This window comes from Oxyura jamaicensis, chromosome 26 (genome assembly GCF_011077185.1).
Source record: "Oxyura jamaicensis isolate SHBP4307 breed ruddy duck chromosome 26, BPBGC_Ojam_1.0, whole genome shotgun sequence".
NCBI lineage: Eukaryota > Metazoa > Chordata > Aves > Anseriformes > Anatidae > Oxyura > Oxyura jamaicensis.
Window position 1 is genome coordinate 6,052,779 of NC_048918.1, and position 18,043 is coordinate 6,070,821.

General features: G+C 55.0%; 1 protein-coding gene across 2 annotated transcripts; it reads right to left on the reverse strand.

Annotated features, from left to right (window-relative positions):
* Positions 1–3,810: 3,810 nt before the first annotated feature.
* SLC16A1 (solute carrier family 16 member 1) lies at positions 3,811–17,454 on the reverse strand. Of its 2 annotated transcripts, none has more exons than XM_035347138.1 (5): positions 17,399–17,454; positions 8,926–9,183; positions 6,474–6,617; positions 5,087–5,947; positions 3,811–4,778 (listed from the first exon to the last, which is right to left on the reverse strand). In XM_035347138.1, the coding sequence occupies exons 2-5, from the start codon at positions 9,140–9,142 to the stop codon at positions 4,501–4,503; spliced, it is 1,500 nt and encodes a 499-aa protein (XP_035203029.1). In that variant the 5' UTR covers positions 9,143–9,183; positions 17,399–17,454; the 3' UTR covers positions 3,811–4,500. The 2 variants fall into 2 exon arrangements, with proteins under 2 accessions (XP_035203029.1, XP_035203030.1); XM_035347139.1 differs by lacking the exon at positions 17,399–17,454 and adding an exon at positions 11,533–12,359.
* Between the last annotated feature and the right edge of the window lie 589 nt (positions 17,455–18,043).

Genomic DNA, 18,043 nt, shown 5'->3' on the forward strand with positions numbered 1-18,043 from the left:
CAGCACAACTCAAATCTCCCAAAAAAACTGAATAAACTCCCCTGTGCACAGAGCCGGACCCGTGCAGTGGGCAGGGACCCAGATCCTCTCCTCATGCTTGTCACATGAATGAGCTCTGTGGCTGGGCTCATGCCTTTCATCTCGGAAGGGGATTGTGTGTATTATGGGGAGGATTAGGCCGTTTCGTGAGGCCAGGAGGATCTGTGCGTGCAAGGCTCCAGGGCTGCTGCAGGGAGCAGGGCTCAACCCCTCCCTGCCCGCCCTGGCCTGCTGCAACCCAGTGGGGAGGGCACTGCCTTCACCCCCACTCCTGCCCAGTGTGGGCAGCAGAGCCCGCTCTGGGCACCTGCAGGGCTGGGACACACTTGGGCAGCTCCTGGAGAGGCTGTGCCTCTGCGGGTCACAGGGACCTCACCCCACACTCCCCAAATTGCCTGGAACAGGCCAGGCAGCAGGGATGTGGAGACACAGGGCAAGCAAGACCAAGCAGAACCAAGCAGGACACGCTGCCACTGCCTTTCTGACCCCAGTCCCTCTGGCCTCGTGTCCCCCACTGGGGAGCTGCTGCTGCTTGCTCTCCCCACCCCATGCGAGCCACCGCAGCCCTGGCACAGCCTCCCCAGGTGCTGTGGCCAGCAGCTGGCAGGGGTCCTGGCTCCTGGCCGCCAGCCGAACCCCCCTCCCCAGCCACCGCTGAGCATTTCTGGTCAGAGACCTCAGAGGTCTGGGAAAACAAACTACATGGGAATTAGCTCCCAAGTATTTCCTCAATTCTACCTGCTATGAAGAGAATTTTATTTTGCTTCCCCCAGGAGGAAGGAAGGCAGCTTGACAGAGGGTTTCAAGGAAATCTGTGCAATAACTCACACAGCCCAGCCTCAAAGAGCCAGCCGCAGCGGGGGACAGGCACGCCGCTGTGGCCGCTGACCCAAGAGCACCCTTCAGGGAGCCCCTGCCTGCACCCACCGTGGGCTTCCTGAGGCCCTCAGGAGAAGCAGCCCCTCGGCAGCACCCGGCTCTGCAGCCACCCTTTGCTCGCAGGCTGGACATGACTAATTGTGGCACCGGCACTGTGACTAATTGCGGCACCACTCCCTCTGCGAGGCTCTAGCCTCCAGGGAGGAGCGGGGTGAGGAGGCAGCGCTGTCAGGGCTGGGCGTGCTGTGGGGCAGAGTCCGCACAGGCTGCAGTGCCCATCACGCACCAGCCACCCGCACCACAGGGTGGCCTTGCCCGTGCCTCACAAGCAATTGATTACAGGATCCATTAATTACAGGATGCATTATGGGATCCCCAGCCTGAGTCACTGTATTGCCCAACCGGACCAGGAGCACTCCTCCCCAAACCACACACACCCCTTCCTCCCCCAGCACCCTGCCGGCATCAGGGCTCCAGTTCCAGACCTCTGGACAGAGGGGGTGAAGGCAGGCCCAGGGGAGTCCAGCCGGGAAGGGGCTGGCACAGGGCCCTAAGGGACACATGGGGCCGAAGCCCCACAAAAATAGAGGTTTTAGTAACAAGGTGTTATCAGCTAGCCAAGTCAAAACAGCAGGAAATTATTTAAACATTCTTCCTTAGAAGACCAAGTTGGCCCCCTGCCCTGGCTGTGCAAGCCTCTGGGAAGCCAGAGGCAGGAAAAGTCGTGTTAGTTACGGTAAAGCATACATGGGCTATTACGCTACCAGAACCCAGGGAAAACAGGACACCTGTTTTTATGAGGCAGCTAACAGAGGTCAAGCATAGGAAGAAAGATAGGAAGAAAGCAGCAGACAGGGCCAAGCACTTCTCGTCCCAGAGGAAATCAACATCACTCAAAGCTGCAGGGGCACAGGCACAGCCAGCAGCTGCCCAACACCCCCAGGTGCACTGCAGACCAGGGGCCGGGGCAGGAGCAACCAGTTGAGCCCCAAAACCTCCCCCCCGCGTTCAGGGCAGCCCCATGCCACCCTCACCCTCAGGGGACACCCAGCACGTAGCCACTGGAAACACCGCAGGCATGCACCCAGAGGAACAGGGACCACACCTCAGCTGATCACGGTTAGTTTATTGCAATGGGAACCAGTTACGATAGCTACAGACACAGCATTTATGGAAATACAGTTACTTGGTTTCCAGTATTGCCACTCAGCACAATAAAAACCTTCTGTACAAGAATACTGTTGGCTTTATAAAGTTTCTCTACAGTATGAAATACCTTGTCTAATTTTGTGAGATTTGGAGCTGGCTGTCATGAAGCTGGAGAACCACAGCAGCAGCACAGAGCAGAGCAGTCAGCAACCCCGCACGATGCTACACCAGGCATCCTTGGGTCAGGGTGCAAGGCTGACCAGGAGGGGTTTGGGTTCCCTCATCCCCCCAGCACCAGGCCCACAGAGCACCCACAGCACCACAGGCTGCCAGCCTGGGCAGGCAGGGAGAGCCCCCCCTTCATCACAGCCCTATCCATAGCACAGACATTTAGGTGCCCCTCCACACCCCATAGTGAAGAGGAACCTTAAGGCATTCATAAGCATCCTTTTAAAAATGGTGGGAGAGTCTCAAAAAAATAAAATAAAATAGGAAGACCAAGTTGTGGCCATCTTGTAAACTCCAAACAAAAGCCTCCTCTTGCCGCTGAAAAGATTGAAAGACATGCAGAACACATTTCATCCCTTGCAGGAGCCACAGCAGCTTCCCCCCCAGGTAGGGTACATCAAATTAGGAGCTCTGTGCAGCTGGAAAAACAGGTAGGAACCCAGGTTCTCCCCAAGGCTGTGTTTTCCTGACATGCAAAGGCTGCAACTGAAGCAGTAAGACACATATACAGGCATGCACACACATGCACTCCCACACACCAAGTTGAGCCTGGTAAGGCTGATGCTGTGCCCATGGGAAAGGGCACCCCCTCCCTCAGGCAGGAGTTTCAGGCCGAGGAGCTTTGCAAGAAGAGATCTGCACAGGGAAGCTGAACCAGCCCCTAAAGGAAAGCACCGAGTCTCCTTGCTGCCTCCTCTCACAACACCAGGACCTGGGCTGAGAAACTGCTTTGCACCGTATCTGACCAGCCAGGTGCTTTACCCCACTTCATCTCCCACTAACCAACCCCACATATACATTGTTTGGCATAGTCCTGGAATATGGCTTTAAGTATGAAAGAAGAGTTCAACATTTGATGGGTGAATTGTAAAAAAAACAAGTTTATTTGAAAAAATACTCAGCCTCTTACAAGATTTCTGATCAACATTTACTAGAACTTGAGAGCCATTAAACTGCTCCACATACGTTGAGATATTTTCCAACACTAAAAAATAAAAAATAAATACATACAAATCCTTTCCACCCCCTTACACATCCTAGATGTGAGTGGTTTGGCATCCATTGCCTTAATATCTTAGTTGAACAGAAGCAAGTGGAAGAGGTTTTTCTAAGAGATAAAAGAGCAAAAGCAGAATACCTGTCTCAGGGATGTATCAACTATAGGGTCTATCTGGCCCTGTCAGTCTGCAAAGCATTAGGCACCCAAACTCACTTGTCTTGTCATGACTCTGAGCTGGGGGTTCCCTGGCAGAAACCCACCCCAGAGACAGGGCAGCACCTGCAAGCCCCCAAAGATGGGCCAGTGGACTGGTGCCCCAGTGCCCAATTTGTGTCACATCACATCAAGACGACGCAGAGGTGGAGGCAGGAGGCTCCCACCCTTGGGCACAGACCCCAGTCCTCTGCAGGTGGCACCTTGCAGGGAGGAGGGCTGATGCACACCACAGCTGCTCAGGCCCAGGGAGATGCTCACACAGAAGACACTGCCCAACACAAACTCCAGCCATCCTTTCTCAACCTGAATATCCCGTGAGAACAGAACTATAAAAGAAGTTTTGTTTTTTTTTTTTTTTTAAAGAACTACAGTAGCTAAAGTGTTTTCAAAACATACCTAAAGACCACCTAACAGAGCCAGGAGGCATCTGGTAGAGGAGCTGAAGACCCCCCTGCCCCCATGCCCAGATCTCCCCCTCGTGGAGAGCCCGCAGTAAGAAGCGTGTGAAGCAGTATTCATCTGGGGCTTAGCCCTGACACCCCATGTGCTTCAACAAATGAAGTATCCTGCTTTTTATGGCTTTTTAACAACCAAACTCCTCAAAATACATGCACACACGCACACACACCATACCCCGAGCAGAATACAGAGCTAAAGCACAGTTTACAGAGTAGAGTTAAGGCTCATCCAGATTCAGCTAGATATGAAGACTGTAAGGCACGTATTAGTACAATCATGTTACTGTTAAAAAGCCAGAATATAAAAAGTCATCCCTTCCCCCACCCCCACCCCAAACACGCGAGGATACTGCACACATAGCTCTGTTACCTTTGTTGAACACAGATGGAAAGACAATTCAGAGCCTGGTTAAAAATGAACACCTGGTTTAAACACTTCTCACAGCTGCTCAACACCAGCAGAGCATTCCCCAGACACCGCTTCAGGGCAGCAGCACTTCCCCCTGACACACTGGGATTAAAACCAGTCCCTCACATGTGGCTTTCTTCCTCTTTGACACCATCTTCCGTGCTCTTCTGTGGCAAGGTGGCCACGTCATTGTTTGCCTCTTTCTGTTTCTCAGCCTCATCAATATTGGTCTCCTCCTCTTTCCCTTCGTTCCTCGTCTTCTCCTCTGCCTTCTGTTCCTTCGCCACCAGGCGGTAGTTGATGCCCATCCCGATGAAGAGGTAGACCCCAGAGATGATGAGGATGACCCCACAGGCCCAGTACGTGTACTTGTAGTCACCATACATGTCGTTGAGCTTACCTGACAGACAGAAGGGGACAACTTAGCAAAGCTACTCCCAGCACCAACAGGGAACTGCTCCAGGCCAAGGAAGCATTCCCCAGAGCAGCCCAAGCCTATCACCTTGCTTCAGGTCTTTATTCCTTCTGACCCCTGCTCCCCCCACTTTGGCCCATGCTCAGCCCACCCCATCCCAGGGAAGGTCTAGTGGCTGGTGCTCTCCCTCATCTCCACCCAGAAACAGAACCCAGCAGGAAGACCGCCCACGGCAGGGACCCACACCCCCACTTAAGGCCAGACCAGAGGGGCTGCATGCACAGGGACCCTACCGAGCAGAGGGGGTCCCAGAAGCACCGGGCAGCACTCCACAATGGTCACAAGGCCGACTGCGCTGGAGAACCTTTGTGCTCCCACGAGGTCCATCAGGGTTTCAAACAGCACCGAGCTAAGCCAGCCAAAGGCAAAGCCAAAGAAGCCAGCATAAATGCAGAAGCCAGCATAGGTAGTGGACATGGGGGCCAGGAGGTGGCACACCCCATTGTAAATCACGGAGATGGCAAAGAAATACTGGACTCTTGGTCTGATCCACTTGGTGTTTGCCACCAGTCCCATGGAAGGTCTGGCTACCATGTCTACGAATGCCAGTATGGACAGCAAGAAGGCTGCAGACTCATTAGCAATCTTCTTGCTCTTTGCATAATTGCTGAGGAAGACCAAGGGAGTGAACAGCCCAAAAAACATGATCACATTGCCCGACAGATAGAGCAGGAAGCCTCTGTGCGTGAACAGGGAAAGGTCCAAGAACTTGTTGATCGTCTGGAAGAGTGTGCTCTTCTCTTTCTTTGCCTTCCCACCAATGAGGTCTGTGCTAGTATCACCATCATCTTTTTTCACTTTCCCAGCTTCCTGCAACACCTCTTTTACAGCCTCTTTCTTCAGCTGGTCTGGCTTGGGGCCAATTGGCCGCATGAGGGACCCAGCAACACAGCAGTTCAGCAGGAGACCACCAAGGATGAGGAAGCTCCCTCGCCAGCCAAATATACCAAAGAACATCTGGTTCACGGGCGCCAAGGTCGACAGGAACACAGGGCTGCCTGCCATAGCCAGTCCATTTGCCAGGGGACGCTTCTTGAAGAAGTACTTGCCAATCATGGTTAAGGCTGGGTTCAGGTTAAATGCAAGTCCAAGGCCTGAAGAAGAGAAGAAATGAAGGATTCAGAGTTCTGCAACCCCTGCAAGCCAGCAGCACTGACAGAGGGGCTGAGTAAGAGGAACAGGGTTTCAGTTCTCACAATTTAGGAGTACCACTTCTGCTGTTTTAGCTTCCAGCTTGCAACATTCAGCCCCTTGCTATCCATTCCTGGCAATGTCTGGGAAGACAAGCTAGGGCAGCAGACTTGTGTGCAGGAGTTAGGGGAGGCAAAAGGAGAACCACCACAGTCCATGACAAGCCTTACATCTACTGGCATGGCACAATCCTAACCTGAGACAGCAATAACAGAAGGCTTTCTATTTTAAGTAGGCAAATACAAGTGCCTGTGCACTTACATTCTTTCTGCATTATGTCACCAGGGCCACCTTTAAGCTAGAGTACATAGAAGGAATCAGCACTTATGCAAATTCAGGGTAGATGTTTCCTAAGAATTACTAGGTAGAAGTTCCTCCTCCAAAGGACTTTTCCTGGTTGCACTCCCATTATAGTAGAATGTCACTTACCCCCTACAACCCCCACGCAGAAGTAGAGCTCCTCCACAGTGTTGCAGAAAGAAGCTGCAATCAAACCACACCCAGAGAGGCACCCACCCACGATCATGATGGGTCGGCTGCCGTATTTGTTCACCAGGATGCTGCTGATGGGACCTGGCAAGGCAAAGGAGACATGGCCAGAGATGAGTTACTTTTGCACTGGAGACCAGACAGACAAGCAGGCAAGCACCCAGGAGGTCTACAGCTAAAGGCTTCCAGTTCCCACATGGTGACACTTCACCCAGCAAGGGAACTGGGTAAGGGGAAAGGACAGAAGGTACAGAGACAGCTGAAGATAAGAGTGACATTTGGTTAAAGCACACACTGGAATCCCAGCTGGAGAAGCAAGACTACAGCAAGTGCTGTAGGCTGGGGCTTCTGTTGAGCACCAAGAGCTGTTTGTGGCTGCTGAAAGCCATGACTTGCCTGAGCAAGCCGCCTTCTGTGGGCCACACAGTAACACTGTGGGCCATGGTAAGCTGCCTTCCTGTGCCACCTGCTCCCCACAGCCAGGGCTCTGGGCCAGGGCAAAGCCATGCCCTGTGCTGTGCCAGTGGCTGTGGGCCACCATCTGCACCACCACAGCCCGGGGGCTGGGCAACAAAGCCCAACAGGGTAACAGCCCGCTTCCAGCGAGAGGCATCCCATGGGGACCAGACACGGCTGCAGAGCAGCAGCTTCAACAGGCACTGGGCGAAGTGCCCTGACAGCTCACAGGAGGAAAGGCCACTGTGCAGCACCAGGGAGGCAAACGGGAAAGGGGGCTTCTGTTTTCACTGCTACTGAGGTAGGAAAAGCCCAATGGCTCTGCACACCTGCCTTCTAAGAGCTTCATTATCAGAAGCTTTAATCCAAAGCAAACAGTGATTAGATACCATGAAGCATGCTCTACAGATACTAAGATGTATTTAAATAAACTGAATGAACATCCATTGAATATTAACAGACCTAGTTTTACCATTAACAGATAGCAAGGCTGTCAACATGTTATTCATGGGTCCTCAGACACTACTTGACCTTTCTGCCTAGTTTAAACAAAGCCTGGAGAACATTTGGGAAGCCTGGCTGCAGCAGCAGCAGCTCTCCTAGAGGCCAGAGGGATGCATCTGCCTCAGTGTGGGTGACAGCACCTGTGCCACCAGCTCACCAGCAAGCAGGTCAAGACAGGTGAGCTGCTGGGATTTGGTGCTAACTGTTCAGGATGAGCAGGAGAGGCAGTGTCAGCATGGGGAGGGGACAGGGAGCCCCCCAGACCTGAGGCCATGAGGGGCACCAGGCACTGCAGCCCCCAGCACACTCAGAGGAACAGGTTCTCAGCACACTAGAAGGAATGGCCCAGATCAAGCCTCATTAAGGCAGCTACATGGTTTACAAGCTTGTTATAATATCGGAGCAGGGAGATGTGCTGGTCACCTCGCTAGCTAAGCGAGGACAAAGCAGAGCCTGTTTCCCCCGAAGGAAAAGCCTCACGCTCAGCCGGGCCGCTGACGTCAGCTCCTTTTGATGCACAAATGCAAATAAGACTCAGGCACTTTGCCAGCTTGGAATGGCAGCAATACAAACTCTGATTTGCCTCTGAAGTACACACAACAGCAGCATCCCAATAAGAGTTTCTTTCAGCCAGGCTACCCGGTGCAAAACTGCATTTGCAAGCTGGTACAAAGCACTGGGACTTAGGGACAGGAGAAGCAAGGACTGGAAATGCATCGCCCCAGCAGACCACAGGCTGCCTGCTCCTAGCTGGTATAAAGAAACACCAAATGCACAGCTTAGGGATTAAGAGACTCCAAGCAGAGGCACATGGGAGGGGAGCCGTTTCACTGTAAGCAGTTCGCTTTATTCTGCTTGTGTTTCTGTACTTCCAGTGCATTCTGCCATCTCCAAACAGCACAAGCTGTCTAAGGCACTGCTCAGCACCAGCAGGGAAGAACAGACATCAAATTTCAGTGCACTCTAGAACATACTTCAGCAGCCAGAGCTGATCAGAAAAGGGAACAGATCCTTATAGACAGCCACTGCTTGCTGGATTCAAAAAAAAGTGTCTTATCTAAAAGAGAAAGACCCCGTGAACCCAGCTCCTCTGCTCAGCACAGCTGCTGTCCCCAGCCTCCTGGTGGGTGCTGGAGGCAGACACAGCATCAACTGTGCATTGTAACAAGTGCAGAATTATACAAGTTGTAATTCCCCTGAAAGATTTTACCTACAGCTTTGCTGAAAAGGACAGATTAACCCAGCTTTTGCATTCTGGACATTAAAGAGAACTTTTTGAGCAATCTACTTCAAGCAAACTTGCTAAGGGAAGTTTTGTTCTCACATGAAGCTGCAATTCTTAGTAAAGTTTTGGCTGTTGTTGTTACAGCAAGATGCAATTAATCAGACCCAGCACCCCATACTTCAACACCGCTGTCTCCAGTTCACTTACCTCCGGCATACATAACAGCCAGCATGATGGAGGAGATCCACGAGACTTTGCTGCTAGATGCGTTGAAGATTACCTCAATCTCTTTGAAGAACACAGTGATGGATTTGGGGAAAGCGTAGGAAAACCCAATGGAGATGAAAGCTCCGATGACCACAGCCCATCCCCATCCTCCTTCAGGGGGAGTATATCCCACAGGGCCTCCGACGGCCGGTGGCATCTTGAATGAAGCTGGTGATGACTCGGTTGGGGCTCAGAGACCTGCAAAAGATAAAGTATTGTCTCAGCTGAGCACAGACTGAGTCTCTGCTGCCCTGCCACACAGAGCCCTGCCTGCAAGGTGAGCATACCGCCAAGCAGGCCCACAGTGCTGCCAGGGAAGCCAGGCAGCAAGACCAGCACCCGGATCACCTCTGGGAGAGCTGGCCTGAGAGGGGTACGACCCAGGCTTGTGAGCATACTGGCCCCAGAAGGCTCTCTCAAGTCACAGGCTCAAATCACTGGTGGCCTTTAAAAGCCCTGGCGAGCAGGTATTTATAAGCAACAGGTTTAAGACATGATATGCTATTATAAGCTGAAAAGGGCAGGCAGCGACCTTGCCAACAGTGGCCGGGCACAGCAACAAAGAGGAGGCCGCACAGCAGGGCCATGCTACCAGCACCACCGGGCCGGGCCGACAGAGGGTCCCACAGAGCAGCACCCATCGGGATAGGGCTCACAGGCCCTGGTATGGCCCCACCACAGTGCCAACATGGCCCAGCACACACTGGGAGCAGAGCACTGGGCACCCCCAGCACTAAGCTTCTCACACAGGTTTTCTTGAAATCCACTATCAGTGAGACCCATTAATTAACCCAAGCTGGGAATGCTAAACCCCACCACTGATGGCCCCCAGCAGTGTCCCAGCAGGTCCGCAGCCTTCCTGACCCTCACCCAGGGAAGGCCCCAGCACTCTGGGTAGTGGCAAGTGCTCCCCTGCAGGCAGGCGAGGGCTGGAGGGCTGGGCAGGCTGGCAGGGAAACCCCAGAGGCAGGCAGGGACCCCAGGAGGTCACCTCAAGCAGCCACCCCACGCTCTGGAGGGATGCCTGGAGCAGGGGCAGCAGGCCCAGGTTATTAAGCGCACACACACACCAGGAAAAAACAGAAGAGGCAGACAGACAGGTGTCACTCCAGCACATCCCCCTGAAGGTCACAGGCCGCAGCTAAACTTAGCCATGAGCAACAACAGCGAGAAGCTTCCCGGGATGCTGCCAGGGCTCCCTGTGCTCACCGCAGCCCTGGGGCGGGAGGTGGATTTGCTCCAGGCCGGCCTCCCCAGGGCTCTGCCCCTACAGGACATCTCCACACCCACCCTGTAACAGAGCCACAGCCAAACACTTCCTCTCTGATACCAAAAAAGCAACAGCAGGTTTCATGAGAGCACCCACATACAAGCAGCATTGACCTTAAAAAGTTCAAAACCAGACAGGATTAGAAAACAAAACAAATTTCATCGGTATCTGCTGAACCATGGGATCCTTCTTAGAGAGGCAGGGCATGGAAAGGCTGGTTCAGTGCAAGAGTAAGGCCGCTCGTGCACTTCAGTACTGCGGCTCCTGTACTCGCTGTATGGCTGGCTCACGCACCAAAGCTGTGATTATTTGAAAAAAACAAGGCTGCTCCAGACAGCAGAGAGCAGCACAAACCACCCCAGAGAGGAAGCACAACCAGACCAGCTGTTCACATACACATTTCACAATATGCAAAACAACAGGAACTGCCACAGTCCCTGAAACTCCGGCATGCCCCTGCAGATTTCAAGATGCCCTCAGTGCCAGGATCCTGTTCACTGCAGCAGGACATCTGCTGGAGGCCAGACCAGCAGACAGCGCAGCCAAGGAGAGGCAGAGCTCAGATCCAGGCAGCCCAGGCCCACTGCAACAGCTGCAGTACTGCCAGGCCATGCTCTGCTCAGACCAAGCCTCATGAGCCATGGAGGGGGCAGCAGGCTCCTTTGGCAGAGTCTAAACCCTCCTGCTGGTTTTCTGCTCTGCTGCTCAGGTTTTCGGTTGAAGAAGTCATCTTTGAGCACAAGACCTTTCTTCAGAGCTCCTGTACGTCACACCATGATGCAGCGATAACTTCAAATGCAAAGCAGCGTGCGAACTCAAAGCTGCAACGTGTCCTACTTATAGCACACATCCATTTGGGCTTACTGCGATTACCATCTCATCCACGGCCACTGGCATGCCAGCATCCAGCTGGCACACTCCCTCCCACTCCTGGCAGCCCATGCGTTACCACAGGTACCCGTATCGCTTTCATTTGCTCTTCCACTCCACCACTCGCTGGAGCCCTGCAGCTCCTCCCGCTGAGCAGAGGCCACCCAGCCACAGGCCCATGACACCCTGAGCTGCAGCAGGAGGGAGGCAGCACTGCAGGCTGCCTTCCCTAAGCCCTTAAGACTCGTTTAGTCTGGCCCAGGCACGGAGCTTTCCGGCTGGAAGGGTATTTTGCCTGCACCCTGGCCAATGCAGCACATGACTGTCACAAGCACGCCGCCCCTTCAGATAAACAAATCATTTACAGGACGCTCCCCAAAGCAAGCCCCCCCATCAGCCTGACTCACCGCAGCCACCGACTGGTCCCCAGCAAGGACAGTGCCAGCCAAGCTCTGCATGACAAGCAGCCACCATGCACTTTGCACTCTGGCCATTGAGGCAACTCACCCAGAAGTTACGTACTTTCTGGAAAGCTGATATGAATATCAGGGTTTAGCACCACCTCCCAGACAGTGCACACTGAAGTTTCCTGCTTGCTCTTGCTTTCTGAGTCAGACTGAGCCTTCACAGCATTCAGTAAGCTTTAAGGCATCATCTAACTACCCTGATTTACCTGAAACATTCTTAAAAGAGAAAAAACTACCACATTTTGGTAATAGAAACTACCAGCTACTAGGAAGTAGTAAGAACTACCTGAAAGCACAAATAAAAGCTACTGGCAATAAAAGCTATGAAATCAAAAAGCTAGGTGGTGTTGATAAGGTTAGGGATTTTTCCACTTTGCTTCTGAGACAGAACACAGGTTTAATTCTTCCATCACTCCTGAGAAGCTCAGCTGTGCCAAAATTACTGTAGCTTGGTTCATTTATTTGTTCTTCCCCTGCAAGTAGCATTCCTCTTCCTATGGCTGTTCAGGTGGCATCTTCCTATAAAAGAAAAGACTTTTGGGGGGTTAAACATAACCTCTCTTGCATTGCCAAGGCATGGTGAAAAGCCTTGGCCTGAAAGCAGCTCTAGGAAGTTTGAGACCATTAAGCTAGATTCCCGAAGTCTGACGCCAGAGGGTTTACATGAGTTCTGCGTGCCACAACATTTTTCCCTGACTCATTACAAATCCTTATTAAGACAGACCAGTTTTAGAAAGCTTTTTCTTCTACCGCATTAAGGTTTCTTTCTGATTTCCTCCTTGCCCCCACACAGACGTAATTCCAAATGAGCGGAAAAAAAGCACATGCAAGGCAGTCAGTCCAAAAGGAAAGCTTTCCTTCCCTACCCTTTGAAAAAAATAACGTAGTTATGACATTTACAGTTGTTTTGGAAGAGCTGCAACGTGTAAGACGTGCTTGGAAATCAAATTCACAGCTGCCAGGCAGCAGCTACAGTTTGCCCTATTAGGAAATAAAATAACCTTATTTGCAGTAATTAAGACTGATGAGCCCAAGTAATGATTGCTAGTATCACATCTGCCAGCCTTTAAACTTCTTGACAAACCTGCAGGAATGGGTAGCCTACAGCAAGCCCTCTTCCTACATAGCAATGGTGAGAGCAGAAACTGAGGCAATCCACACCATATCATCCAGGAACAGGTCCTGGAGAAGACCGGGATCCTTTCCTCCTCCAAGGTCCCCACACACTGGTACTGCAATCCCTTCCTTGAAGCTGCATGGATCAGGAAGATTTTAAGATTTCTGCTTACATAATGCAGCAAATTACTGTGCTTTTAAAAGCCCCAGATTGGCAGGATTCCACAGCAGAAAGACAGAGGATCACATTTATAAGGCACTGAAAATGCTGAAAAATATTTCTGGGGCCAGCCCTTTAGCAAAGTATCCTCAAAATGCTCCTTTTTCAGGGCAGGAAGAGAAGGGGCTTCTCCCCAGGGGGCAGCATCCCAGCCACGCAGGTCCCTGTCCGTCCCCCTCTCATTCCCAGCCTTCCAGCTCAGGGTTTTACCTCACCAGGCACACATTCACATTGCACCCACTGCCTTGGGTGCTTTTAAAACCTCTCCCAGAGCAGCAGGACTTGCTTGGCAGCCGCAGGCAGGCAGCACCCACAGCAGAAACCAAGCATCCCTCCGCCTGAGCTGAAGTCTTGTGCTCATTGCTGGGGAGATGGAGCTGCCAGCAGCTGCAAGCTGTTCATGGTGAATAACGCTTCATAGCTTCAGATTTGGACTTTTTCTGGCTAGAGGAAAGATCAAACACAGATTGTTATAAGCTAATGAGACGCTGCTTCCACTGGTTTAAAGCGGGTTTACAGAATTAAGCGTGGGGATGTAATTCCAGTGAGCAACCCCAGCCAAGGGTTTAACCTGGCTATACACGGCATACGTGATGACCCAGTGTTTGCAAGGGCTCTGCACCAAAACAATACTCAATTGAGGTCCTGCTCAGCTAAAGCATTTGTTCCCAGGGTGAAGCGAGGTCAGCATCGTGTAAAGAGTTTGCCCAAGGACATCAGCCCACACAGATGAACTCAAGGTTGTTTTGCCAGCAGCTGCACAGCCTGCTCAGCACCTGTCTTCTACCAGAAAGAAAGTGGCCAGCATATCCCTAGATATGCTGCAGTCTGCCAGCCTGGTGAGCCAGCCTGGAGAGCAGACAGCTAGACGCCAAAAGGCAAGACTTTTGCACTCATAAAGGAAGGAGCAAGTGGCAGCTGCCTTCATCTTTAGCTCAGAGCCAGATCCTGCAGCAGTGCAAGCACCAGCCTGCAGCAGCGTGAGCAGAGGTGCGCAGCAGCCCACTCACCAGCACCCGGGGGGCAAGCACTCACCTGGGCAGGGCTGCCGCACATGCTGGAGGCTCTCCTTGAACATCAGCCACTACAAACACTGTCTGCTGAGGACAGAGCACGCCAGGGATTTGAAGATAATCCCCGGCACAGCAGCCACAACGCCTGGTTCGCAGGCTACAAAAAGGCTGCACCACCGGTCACCAACCACCCTTGCTGCCTGCAGCCCTCAGCGCTGCCCACCCTCCTAAGGCCGCTCAGCAAGCTGGCTGAGGGAGCAAGACATTGAGACCCTTTGTCAGGAGCACAAAGGGGGCACAGGGGAACAAACGAAACAGGCAACGATTTCTCCCTCCAAATTGGGTCCATTACAAGCACCCATTCCAGGCTGCTATTACCACCAGTGATGCTCAGCCTGCCTGAGCAAGGACCGAAGGTATGGGATTTCTCATACCAAGCACTGGTATGAGAAAGCATGAAGCAAGCTTAAGCAAGCTATCAAAGAGATCAAGGGAAAAACCTTGGCTGTATTCTTACATTGCTGCCTGGCAATTGCCATGACTCAAGCAAAGCTCTCCCAGAACCCTCTGACCCACAACCACAGGCCAACCTCACACACAGGTTACAGGAACATTACTGCCCAGATCAGCTGCACACCCAGCACAGCCCCTGCAAACACAACAGCAAGAGGCCAGCCCAGGCACAGCCGCCTCCCGCACCAGGCAGGGCTGCCAGGCACCACGGCCATGCCTCTCATGTTGCGTCCCCAGCACAAAGCCGTAAGCTCACCCACCACAGGAGCCAGGAGGGCTGCAGACACACAGCCCCCTGACTTGGCACCTCCCAGCGGTACTGCGGCACATCCCATGTGCAGGCAGCAAGGGCCTGGGTGCCCGGGCTCCTCCTCAGCGATGATCTGTACCTCAACTAGAAATGCTCAGAATGAGAAAAATGTGGTACAAAGTAGCATCGGCATTCTTTCATCAGACATCAACACCAAAGACACATCCCCTCCAGATTTCGCTGCAAAGCATGTTCGCATGAGGCTGCAAAAACCCAGAGAGTCACATAGTTGCTACAGTCAAAACATTACTGCTCCTTTTCCTAAGGGCACCAGCTTGAGTTCTTTGTTCTCAGCCACCTCTGTATCGTTGCCTCTTTAGAGCCTCCTAAGTAGGGCTAAAATAGGGCTAAAGCAGCTCCAGCTCCGTGGATGAGACCACCCGACACCACCTGGGTGACTGTGGTTTCAGGAATCAACTACAGCCTCACACACACAGACCTTCTTTGGCTACAGCACAATTATACAACAGCTTTAAAGGGAACGTTTCACAACAAGTTTTACAGACAATAATGGGAAGAATGGGAAGAGGCTCCTGCTTTCTTAAGAAAGATTACTTTTATAGACTGACTCCACCGAAGGAAATAGAAGTCATAAAACTGAGATTAGCACTATAGTGCTCAGATACAGCTTGCCTCTGTAGCCTACGTGCAACTTTTCAACTCCTCACAAGGGATATATTAAGTAAAACACTGGAAGTCTCCAGCCTATAAAAGTCACTGGGTATTTTCCACCTTAGCTGCCAGATTAATCAAGACAAGGGAGAGATCTGAGTGCAGCAGAAATCACATGAACCATTCGCACCTTTCAATTGGGAACCACCTCCTGGCTTTCACAAGAGGGGGTGACACTCTCACCCCTCTGCCTGAAGGGCCAGGATAGAACAAACATGGTTATGTTTGTGACATGGCAGGGAAGTTTGCAGTGCAGCAGCAAAACATTTGTTTGTAACCAGAGGATCCACCACCACACCAGCGATGAAGTGAGAAGACTCCTCACAAAGGCAGCAAGCAGGAGCCACGGGGGCTCTGCCTGCAGCCCCAGCCACATGCCCACCCAGGCACACAGGAGCTGTTCCCTGCACCAGCACATTTCTCAGCCCTGCACTTCTTAAGAGTCAAAAAGCCTCAGAGCAAAGACACCCAGGAGAGTCAGCCTGCACTAAATTACCTCACTTAGCATGAAAATGGGATACTTGTGCACCACAGAAAGGCTCCAGGCATGCAGAAAAGCAATAAAACAGTATCACTGGATTTCACGTGTCTTGTGATGAAACTAAAAAGACTTTTTTTTAGCCCCCTCCCCTTTCGAAAATTAAAGCCCAAGAACATCTTGTGCGGGGCAGCAGGAGCCCGGCAGAGGGGAGGACAGCGCGGAGGCTTCACGCTCTGCGGACCTGCTGTCACAGGGAGGACAAAGGACACAGCTCTGTCCCCTCTGAGCCTCCCCACGGGGAGCTGCAGGTCACCCGCTCTTCCTGTGGTCCCCTGTTGGTGACTTTCCTTCGGTCGCTCACAAGCCCCGTGAGCACCGGTCGCCCCCGCCCCGGGCCGTGCCCCGGGGCCCGCGCACCCCCAGCAGTTCGGGGCCCCCGGACCCGCCCCAACCGCCCCAGCACCGCGCTCCGGAAGCTCGCCGGAGGCCCCCGGGCTCCCCACAGCTCCCCGGGGCCCACGGCCAGCCCCGAATCGCGCTGCGCAGCGACCGAAGCCACCGGGCCCGGGGGTGTTTCGACACCCCCGGCTGGTGGGGCCGGGGAGCACGGGCGAGCAGCAGCCCAACGGGCGCGGTCCCCCCCCCCACCGCCCCGGGCCCAGGCCCCGCCGGGCTCCGGGCCCCTTCCCCGCTGTTATCGGCGGCCTGGAGCGGGCTGTAAACGCCCCTGCGCCGGGTCCCCCCGCTATCTGCCGCTCGCATGGTGCGGATTGGCCCTCCCCACTACGAGGAGGCCCGAGGACTGCGGCGCCCCGGGACGGCTCCGTCCCACGGCCCCTCCGGTCACCTGCCGCCCCCCGAGGCGCTCCCCCGGTCCCCGTTGACCTCTCGGCGGCTCCCGAGGCGCTCCACCGGGCGGTACCGCCTGCCCTTGGCCCTTCGCAGGGGCAGGGCCCGGGAACCGGTGCCCGGAGTCCTCTAACGGGAAAGGTCACGGAACGAGGGCCGGGCATCCCCGGCAGCGCGCCGAGCGCCCCGGCCCGACGCCGGCCGCGGATCCTCGAGCACGCGGTCCGGGGGCCAGCCCCAGAGCTACGAGGAGAGAGCAACGGCACCGCGCAGTCCCTACCCGCAGGTCACGAGGGGGGCCCTAGGTCGGCCGCCTCGCACCCCCGGCGGCACGGGACGGCAGCCATTGGCCCGGCCCGGCCCGCAGGAGCTCAGTGCCCGCCGGCGACGCTCGCTTCCCCCTCCCGGCCACGCGTGTCCCCGCCGCAGGTGCGAGCGGCGCCGCAGCGTCCTCCACGAGGTCCCTCCACGAGGTCCCAGCAGGGCCCCGCGCCCCCGCCAGGCCGGGAGCGGCAGCCCCGGGGCACCGGAATCGCGGGGCCGCGCCGCCCGCCCCAGGCCCCCCATCCTGATCCCGTCTCCATCTCCATCCCGGTCCCGTCCCCCCGCCACGTGGCCCCACCGGGCCCTACCTGCGCGCGCCGCCGCCGGCCAAGTACGGCCGCCCCCACCCCCGCCGTTATAAGGGCGGCGGGGCGGCGGGTGGGCGGAGCCGCGGGTGGGGCCTGGGCACGGCCCTGCCCCCCCGCCACGTGCGCGCCGCGGCCCCTAGCGCGCGATCCCCGCCCGGGCCCCCCGGCCCCCGGCCCCGCCGCTGCCGTGTGCCCCGGCACGTAGCGCCCCCCCCGCCCCTCCGCCCCGCCCCGCCCCGCCCCGCCCCGAACCACCGGGACGGGCGGGAAACGCGACCCCGGTGCGGAGTGAGCACAGGGAGCGCCGCTGGCTGCGGCCGCACCGAGCCCCGCGGGACCGGGACGGGGACGGGACGGGGACCGGGACGGGGACGGGACGGGGACCGGGACGGGGACGGGGACGGGATCGGGATCCGCGGCCGGGCCGTCCGGAGCCAGGTGCAGTGGGGGCACCACCGGGCCGTACGCTGCGGCATCCCCCGGGGCTTCTCCGTTTGGTCTCCGAGGGGCGCCCGGGGGCTCCGCTTGGAGGCTCCCCTCCGGCACGGCCGCCGGGGGGACTCGGTGGTGCCGCCAGCCGGGCCGCGGGCAGCGCTGCCAAGAAGGCGGCGAGGCGCTGCCAGCGGGAGACGTCCCGGGGGTGTC